Source organism: Engraulis encrasicolus, unplaced genomic scaffold, assembly GCF_034702125.1.
Source record: "Engraulis encrasicolus isolate BLACKSEA-1 unplaced genomic scaffold, IST_EnEncr_1.0 scaffold_33_np1212, whole genome shotgun sequence".
NCBI lineage: Eukaryota > Metazoa > Chordata > Actinopteri > Clupeiformes > Engraulidae > Engraulis > Engraulis encrasicolus.
In genome coordinates this window covers 762,817-772,575 of record NW_026945632.1, presented here as the reverse complement: position 1 = coordinate 772,575, position 9,759 = coordinate 762,817, and the positions used below count along the sequence as shown (strand labels likewise).

The 9,759-nt window shown below is 44.6% G+C and overlaps 1 protein-coding gene across 1 annotated transcript in view; it reads left to right on the top strand.

Annotated features, from left to right (window-relative positions):
* The window catches only part of hnrnpua (heterogeneous nuclear ribonucleoprotein Ua), a 23,635-nt gene extending 14,279 nt beyond the window's left edge, over positions 1 to 9,356 (top strand). The window contains exons 11-16 of the mRNA XM_063193296.1: positions 1,328 to 1,496; positions 3,139 to 3,396; positions 3,472 to 3,504; positions 6,039 to 6,370; positions 8,391 to 8,492; positions 9,103 to 9,356. Of these exons, the coding sequence (XP_063049366.1) occupies positions 1,328 to 1,496; positions 3,139 to 3,396; positions 3,472 to 3,504; positions 6,039 to 6,370; positions 8,391 to 8,492; positions 9,103 to 9,153 (945 nt within the window). The 3' untranslated portion in view covers positions 9,154 to 9,356. The remainder of the gene's footprint in view (positions 1 to 1,327; positions 1,497 to 3,138; positions 3,397 to 3,471; positions 3,505 to 6,038; positions 6,371 to 8,390; positions 8,493 to 9,102) is intronic.
* Positions 9,357 to 9,759: the final 403 nt, after the last annotated feature.

Below are 9,759 nucleotides of genomic sequence, written 5' to 3'. Positions count from 1 at the left end.
ACCATAGCAATCACATCAGGTACAATCACATCAGGTAACCATAGCAACTACATGGTGGTCCAGGTAACCATGGATAGAAAGTAGACATATGGGTCCGTCTCATTATCTGTTCTCGCATCCTCTCCTCCTCTCACACCTGGACCAGCAAGACTAAAACATAGTGCAGCATGGGTGATGATGATTATTATTATTAGTAGTAGTAGAGTAGAGTAGAGTAGAGTAGAGTAACTTTATTGATCCCCAGAGGGAAATTCAGGTATCCAGTAGCTTACATAAATACACAAATACACAAATGCCCACATGGACATTTCAAGACACAAATAACGCAGGAATAGTCAGGGAGGGGAAAATAAAAATAAAAATAGTTAAGATAAAAAAATGTAAAAAAAAAAAAAGGTAATTGTGCAAAAGGACATTCTGTGAGTTGGGATAGACCAATGCAGAAAACATACTCTGTCAGTCAATCTTAACATGACCTGGAACAAGTGTTGACAGATACATCTATGGTATAGTATAGTATGTAGAATTATTATTATTATTAGTAGTAGTAGTAGTAGTAGTAGTAGTAGTAGTAGTATTAATTATTATTATTATTATTTGTTATTGTTATTATTTATTATTATTATTATTATTAGTAGTAGTAGTAGTAGTAGTAGTAGTAGTAGTATTAACATCATGCTGCATGGATGAATCTTTTGGAATAGAACACTAGCTGGTTAAACTCAGAGAAATGATTGGAATCAAGTCAATGTAATCCATCCAGTCTACTGAGGACAACAGTCACTCCTGAGTCTCCAGTCTCACTGTCGCCATGTGGAGAAGACAGACTTGAGAAAAGGGAGAGAAGTGAAGTAAAGTAGAATAAGCCCCTTATGACTTCTCAGTGATTACATCTCTCTCTCTCTCTCTACCTCTCTCTCTCTCTCTCTCTCTCTCTCTCTCTCTCTCTCTCTCTCTCTCTCTCTCTCTCTCCCTCTATCCCTCTCTCTCTCTCTCCCTCTGTCTTTGTCTCTCTCTGTCTCTCACACCTCCTCTCTCTCTCTCTCTCTCTCTCTCTCCCTCTCTCACCTTTCTCTCTCTCTCTCTACCTCTCTCTCTCTCTCTCTCTCACCTCCTCTCTCTCTCTCTCTCTCTCTCTCTCTCTCTCTCTCTCTCTCTCTCTCTCTCTATCCTTCTCTCTCTCTCTCTCTCCCTCCCCCCCCCTCTCTCTCTCTCCTTCTGCCCTGGCCCCTCTCTCTCGCCCTCTCACTCTCCCTGTCTCTATCTCTCTCTCTCTTGCCCTCTCTCTCTTTCCCTCATCTCTCTATTCCTCTCTCCCCCCCTCCAGACTAATGTGTCGGCCCCTGCCCAGAGGAGGAAGATGTGCCTGTTTGCTGGTTTCCAGCGTAAGGCCGTGGTGGTGTGTCCCTCCGATGACGACTACAAGTCACGCACGCAGAAGAAGGCCGAGACCGACGGCAAAGACGTCCCAGAACACGCCGTACTCAAAATGAAGGGTGAATAGTACTTCGAGACTTGGTCTGACCATTCTTAGCCTGAGCATGACAACTAACTCTTCCCTAACGGCATTTCCCAAATGGCCGCCCTTAGTTTGCTAATGATTGTTTGCTTCCCAACAAAGTGGGAGGAGTTCCCATATTTGCGGGAACTCAGAAAGTACTTGGATTGACTCTTGACCTGACTGGTAGCAACGCTGAAGCTGTTGCGTCACTAGGAGGGCACGGCCTGGCTAGGTGAATAGTGCATACTACTATACTACTATACACGACCTTATTCCTAGACTCATACTACTGCAATGGAGTATAGTATATACTCAGGGCTCTAAATTAGCTTTTTTCAACACCAGCCAAAATGGCTAGTAGATGTTAAAATACCAGCCAAACACACACCCACTAATGGGTGAAAGTGGATAGTAAGTTGGTCTCTTCTACCAACCAAACTGAAATTTGGGCAGTCATGGGTGAGCGGTTAGGGCGTCAGACTTGTATACCAAAGGCTGCCCGTTCAACTCCCGACCCGCCAGGTTGGTGGGGGGAGTAATCAACCAGTGCTCTCCCACATCCTCCTCCATGACTGAGGTACCCTGAGCATGGTACCGTCCCACCGCACTGCTCCCCATGGGGCGTCACTGAGGGCTGTCCCCTTGCACGGGTGAGGCATAAAATGCAATTTCGTTGTGTGCAGTGTGCAGTGTTCACTTGTTTGCTGTGGAGTGCTGTGTCACAATGACAATGGGAGTTGGAGTTTCCCAATGGGCTTTCACTTTTCACTTTCACAATTTTCACCAGCATTTGGCTGGTTGGCTGGTGTTAATTTAGAGGCCTGTATATACTATGCTAGAACTACACTACCTTAATCTTATACCAGTGCAATGGAGTATAGTAGTGCTCCACGAAAACTAATGCTCCCAAAACATGCGATTTCAGCATTGAGTTCAATGGAGGCGCTGTCAAAACTGTCCGAGGTTTGTCCGAGGTCGTCCTTTTGCTGCGCTGTGATTGGTCAAAAAGCACTTTAGGGCGGGCCTTAGCCAAAGGAGAAACACTGTTAAACTATAGCGCTGTAGTACATACTAATACCCAATATTTTCCTCGTCCTATCTCTTTGGGACATCTCTGCTGCGATCACTAGTGCTGTATTAGTATTGTACGATACATACATAGTACTGCACTCTACCACGGGAGGGAGTGCTTCATGTTCCAATGCCTTGTGTGTGTGTGTGTGTGTGTGTGTGTGTGTGTGTGTGTGTGTGTGTGTGTGTGTGTGTGTGTGTGTGTGTGTGTGTGTGTGTGTGTGTGTGTGTGTGTGTGTGTGTGTGTGTGCGCACGTCTCTCCGTTAGGGATGCAAATTATCGATTAATTCATTAATCATTAGTTGATAGCCTTATCGATCGACTTACGATTAATTGATGATTAATTGAAGCTGCGTTTTCCCCCCGAAATCTCAATGTTTCTCGAAAACAAACTACTCTATCCAAAATTTTTAATTAAAGATTGAGATAAAATACCACATTTAAATTAATTCTATTTCAATTCTTTAATCCAAAGGTGATATTAATGTTTTTTTTTAATCGATTAACGCATTGATCGATTAAAGTCGATTAATCGATTAATCGTTTGCATCCCTACTCCCCGTAGGTATCTTCACGTTGCCTGAGGAGGGCGAGTGTTTTAGGGAGGTGCGCTACGTGGAGTTGGATAAGGAGGAGGCCTCCGCGCTCCTGGAGGTTTACAAGGAGGAAAGTCGGAGCTCACTACCCCCAGAGAAGAAGCCGAACCCGGGGGGGGCCGCAGGAGCAGCCAAGAGGGGGGGCAGCAACCGGAGCAGGGGGAGCAACAAGAACCAGTTCAGTAGAGGAGGAGGAGGAGGAGGAGGAGGAAGAGGAGGAGGAAGAGGAGGAGGAGGACAGGGGCAGGGGCCAAGGGGAGTAGGAGGAAGAGGAGGAGGAGGAGGAAGAGGAGGAGGAGGAAGAGGATTCCAGAACAGGGGCAACTTCAGGGGAGGTGAGTGAGCGTGTGTTTGTGTCCTTACGTAGCCTCCTACTGCAGATGAACATTAGTTATATCCCCCTTAGCATCTTAAAGGACCAGTTCAGTTAATTTCAACATGCAGCTGTAATGCTCACACTACACTGGACTATTTTTTTTGTTTCTTTTTTTCTTCAGCCTTTTCCGAGATCTTGGTCGTTGTAATGGGGGCAGTGATTTGTTTACATTTCAATTTTTTTTTTTTTAATTTATTCCCAAAAACATCCAAAAGGTTATACAACATCAGCAGACAACTAGCAAACAGCGGTACCTTTTGGGAAAATATTTGGAGTAGGCCTATGTTCTTTTTTGTTTTTAAATGTCAACAAACGTTGCCCCCATTAGAATAGCTCATATTTCGACAAGGGCTTAGCCGAAAAATATGGCATCACCGGGTACTGACAAGTCAAGGGTAGCCCTAGGCTGACCCGAAATCAGCGGGCGCTTGCAGTTAACCTAGGTTGACCGCAGGCACGGGTTATGAAATATTATTTTTAATGAAATTCGGGTCAGTTGCGTTCGGGCAGGACCTTTGAAATGATCCCGAATTTTAAAGTAGGCTATAGTTTACTTTAGCAGACAGAGACATTTTTTTGCGAATCAAAGTTTATTTGGCTGAATAACTACGATGGTGCCACGAGCTCTGCAGGAGACTTAATGAGGGGAATCCTCTGCGCGCAACAGGTGCAGCAGGTGCAACCATTGATTGCATTTTGAAGAACACAGAGGGTGCTCTCTAAACACTGCAATGATATAGCCTATACATATTTTCTTATAGTCTACAATTGTAATGGTTTCGCACTCCTGTGTTGCTTACAGAGTTTGTTTTCATTCCCTGTGTCCTACCACGGCTACGAGGCAATCCACGTGACGACTGGCTCCGTCTGCTCCCCCACTCTACAGACTAACTAATTTCCTCCACAGCTATAGGGATTCGTGTGGCTATGCCTACATTGTCGAAATACAGGCTAATAGGCTACTAATAGCCTATACTATGTCCAAATGATTAGCCTATTCCCTTTGAATGCAGTGCTCATTTGAGTAATTTAGCCTACAGTGGAAGAACAATGCCCTCGCCACTTAAAATAAATAAATAGGCTAATAAATAGCCTAAATAATAAAATAGCATTATATGAAGAGCAAACTTGGTAGTCTGGGTAACAGACAAACATATTAGGCTATGATCGAAATGTTCATATTATAAAATAATAATTTGTGAGAAAATATTATCTCAACATCTACTTTTTGTTGGACAGGGCATGTCGCGTTATAGCATCGTGAGTGCAACTGTTAATCAGTTGAGAAGGGCTCTGCAGCCTACGTGATCATGTATGGATCTTTACATTGCAGTCATCTAAGATTACGAGAGTTCACGCTTTGTGTGGGCTAAATGACCATTTGCGTTAGAGAGACAAGCGTTGCCTATAGTGGCACCAGCAGCGCAGGTTGCGTTTGTGGTTTGTGTGACGCGATGATCTTTCCCAAACTGCCAAATTAAGCGCTTGGCAGTTTGGTGAAGGAGGGGGTGGCCTTGGCACCCTCCCTGTCCTTCAACTTCGGGATAGGAAAAAGCGAAACCAATGTCAGTTCAGGAAAAGGACAGAGCAGAGGAGTAGCCTACCAAACCAAACGAAGATAAAGTGTTGTAGGCTACATTGCCACAATGGGTGTTTTCATAGCCTACCTGGTCCCTATCAACCAAAAGCGAACTTAGACCTGCAGCTCAGCATTTTCTGTGATGTGAGGTGTATCCAGACCCCTCGGAAGTGAACCATGCTGAGACCTTTATTGACGTGATTGTGCGTTGCCAATGACGCTAGGGTGTTCATAAGACGCACGGCTACTATTTTCAAAGGCGGGTCGGGAAGCGGACCGGGTCAATATTTTTTCATAAATATTTCTTGCAGGCAGGGCAAGCGGTCGGACTAGGAAAAACAGCGGTCGGGTACATCGGCCCGCGCATCACTGGCGTGAGCAATACAACAGCATATTGAAATTGACTGAACTGGTCCTTTAATAAGACACTTAATGAATGATTTTTCACATTTTCAATATATGTTGGTTTCTAATATGTCATTTTGATAGAGTTAAATAGAGCTCATCAAGACCTTTAATTTGATATATAGAACTCATTATCTATTCTAAACCCTCAAATTATGCTAGGAATACTGGGAAATTCTAATCAAGATTAAAAAAAAATGAATGGTGATTAAATAATGAATTCATCAAATAGCGTTGACAGCCCAAATGTAAATACATGTTGTTGTCTCCTAGTTCCAGGGGTTCGTTTCTCGATTCTTGTCGTTGCTAACCATCTTAAGACCGTCTCAATACCGTCTTACCGTTCCCTTGGATTTAGTGGTGAGCGTCGCTGTCGAGAGACATAAGGACTTTGTTAACGACGATAGCAAAGACGCTTTCGAGAAACAGACCCCAGATCTTTGTGTGTTATACTACATGTGCTATTGTGGGTGTGGGTTGTTATTGTTGTTGTCCTTGTTGTCCTCCAGGTCCGGGTCCGCGTGGGGGTTTCAGCCGCCCCCCTCGTGGCTTCCTGCCGCCCCAAGGGGGGTTCAGGGGGGGGTTCCCCAATCGAGGGGGGTTCGGGGGTCGTGGAGGTCACGGGGGTCACGGGGGAGGCATGATGCCCAACCACGGAGGAGGAGGGGGAGGAGGAGGAGGAGGAGGAGGAGGGCACAGGGGGGGGCCCAGGGGGGGCCCAGGTCATCACCGTGGCAACATGGGGGCCATGGCACACCGCGGAGGAAACATGCACAGAGGCAGCATGAGTGATAGAAGAGGAGGAGGAGGAGGAAGAGGAGGAGGAGGCAACTTCAACCAGGTGAGAAGATATAATGAATAATATGCAGTAATAATATAATATAATATAATATAATATAATATAATATAATATAATATAATATAATATAGCATAATATAATGTAATGTAATGTAATATAATATAATATAGTAATACAATATATAATAAATGATCTATCTCATTAGGTACAATGGAGTGAATGGTGTGACAGCTATGTAATATCATGTTCTAGTGTTTTAATTACACCATGAATTTACTTTTACCTTTACTATTGACACCTCTGGATAAACAGTACTGCATAATGATGATGAGATGGCAAGGCTGACTTGTGATTACTGCCCCCTTGTGGCTGTTTACAATATTGCTCTGGTTACCTAGAGGAAGGAACTACTGAAACAAGTCTGCAATCGAATAAAAAAAAACTACTTTGCTTTGCGATAAGGCTGTCAATATGCCATAAAAGTGTTTATTTTATTTTATTTTATTTATCTATCTGACCTTAATTCAGAGAGGATGGCCCCAGTGAGGTAAAAAAAAAAAAAAAAACTTCCAATGAGTCCTGGGAATTGTGTTGTGGATACGGGTGTAGATTATATCAGATTATTATATGGTGTGACGTCATCGGTCGAATGCTCCATTCATTTCAATGGGGCTCCCCAACGTTCGCACGTCTGATATTTGAGATAACGGACGGGTTGGTCTATATCAGACCGCTGTCAATGGCAACAAGACTTTTCACTGCTAAAGCGAATGTTTCATATCACTCTAATCAGCTGCTGTGATAGACAACACCTGTTGTCTAGGCTACCTGTTGCCTAGCGGTGTTCCACAACGACACTGTTTTGTTTTGCGCAGCCACAATCTTTTGACATGAAAAATTATAATAAAATTAACATTAAATAAAGAAATGTCCCCGCCATGTGTGAATCATTTAAGTACAGTATATCCATATAATAAGCGGGTTAACGTTCGGCGAGTTGGTCGCTTTGTGGAATAGCAGCACTTCAGAGAGAACAAGACCCCTCCGCTCCGCGTCGGGGTCTAAAGATTCTCTCTGTCGTGCTGCTATTCCACGGTAGCGACCTTCTCGCCGAACGTTAACCCTTACTTAGATTAAATTAGATACAACTTATTTGTGTGTTACACATGAAACATAAACTTGTCTTTGACGTGACTCCAGTCATTCTCACAGACATCAGACAGGACTTGACAAAACAGGACATAACAAGACAAGACACTATTGGGGCCTGAGGATGTCATTCCATAGAACACTATTGGGGCCTGAGGATGCCATTCCATAGAACAGGTTGGGGAATAGAACATGATGTGGAGCAGGAGGTGGGTTCTAGATCAGAGGGTTGCAGGTTCGAATCCCCCCTGACCTCTCCCTACATATCCATCCACGGCTGAAGTGCCCTTGAGCAAGGCAAGCACCTAACCCCACACTGCTCCAGGGACTGTAGCCAATACCCTGTACCAAGGCACCTAACCCCACACTGCTCCAGGGGCAGTAACCAATACCCTGTACCAAGGCACCTAACCTCACACTGCTCCAGGGGCAGTAACCAATACCATGTACCAAGGCGCCTAACCCCACACTGCTCCAGGGTCTGTAACCAATACCCTGTACCAAGGCACCTAACCCCACACTGCTCCAGGGACTGTAACCAATACCCTGTACCAAGGCACCTAACCCCACACTGCTCCAGAGGCTGTAACCAATACCCTGTACCAAGGCACCTAACCCCACACTGCCCCAGGGACTGTAACCAATACCCTGTACCAAGGCACCTAACCCCACACTGCTCCAGGGACTGTAACCAATACCCTGTACCAAGGCACCTAACACCACACTGTTCAGTTAAAATAACTGCAACTCGCTTTGGATAAAAGTGTCATTTAAGTGTAGTGTAATGTCATCTAAAGTGTTTGGGATGCATTGCTTAATGATTTTATGTCACTGCGGCTAAACTGTTCTGATTCAGTCAGTGTGCTAGTTTGTGATGCGTTTGCTCAGGAATGTTTTTCCGTGTCTCCACAGAAGTTCCGCGGGGGTCGAGGGGGCAACAACCGCGGCTTCAAGAACGGCAACTTCGGCATGAACAACAAGGCCCAGGCCTTCAACCAGAGCTGGCAACAGGGGGTGAGTAGAGTAGAATATAGTACAGTAGAGTAGAGTACAGTAGAGTAGAGTAGAGTAGAGTACAGCACAGTATAGTGGAGTAGAGTGGAGTAGAGTACAGTAGAGTAGAGTAGAATATAGTAGAATAGAGAAGAATAGAATACATTAGGAACACCTGTTACAACCGCTCATTGAAGCAAATTTCTGATCAGCCAATCACATGGTGGCAACTCAATGCATGTTGTGCATGTAGACATGGTTGAGATGATCTGATGCAGTTCAAACCAAGCACCATAATGGCGAAGAAAGGTTTTGTTGCAGGCAGTTCAGGCAGTTCTGAAGGCAAAAGGGGGTCCAACCCAGCACTAGAGAGGTGTTCCTAATGAAGTGGCCGGTGAGTGAAGTTAGCAACTATGCTGTCCAGAAATGCACCCCTGAGCTGATAACAGAGGGTTCGTAGTGGAGAACGGAAGGCTCCCCTAATGTTCTCTCTCCTCTCTCCACCAATGAGAGAGCTCCCCTAATGTTCCCTCTCCCCTTTCCACCAATGAGAGAGCTCCCCTAATCTTCTCTCTCTTCTTTCCACCAATGAGGAGGCTTCTCTAATGTTCTCTCTCTTCTCTTCCTCTAGTTCTGGAACCAGAAGCCATGGAATCAGCAGTATCACCCAGGATACTACTAAGCACTGCGGAGAGGAAGAGATGGAGTGAGAGAGAGGGAGAAGAGACAGTGAGAGAAGAGAGAAAAGAAGAGAGAAAAGAAGAGAGAAAAGAGGAGAGAAAAGAGGAGAGAAAAGAGGAGAGAAAAGAAGAGAGAAAAGAGGAGAGAAAAGAGGAGAGAAAAGAGGAGAGAAAAGAGGAGAGAAAAGAGGAGAGAAATGTAGAGATGGAGAACAAGAGAGAGTCCCTCCATTGACAAAGGAAACACTGAGGACCCAAGTTGCTGCTTCTCTCTCTCTCTAGGAGAGGAAGAGGAAGAGACGGAGTGAGAGAGTGAGAAGAGAGAACGCGTGAGAGAGACTGAGGACCCAAGTTGCTGCTACTCTCTCTCTCCTTGGGTTATTTATTTTGTATTTTATTGTATCTTATTTTATTTGTGAGTAAGGATTTGTAATAATAATTTGTCATTTGCTTTTGACAGCTCAGAGGAGCCTGAGAGCTCCAATCAATCAGGACGGGATATTTTATTTATTTAAGGTTACTTTCAGGGTTCTGCTTTTACTTTTAAGTGTCATTTCTACTCCAGATATCAGTGAGGTTTCCGTTTACTGGGTGAGGTGTCTGTCCAG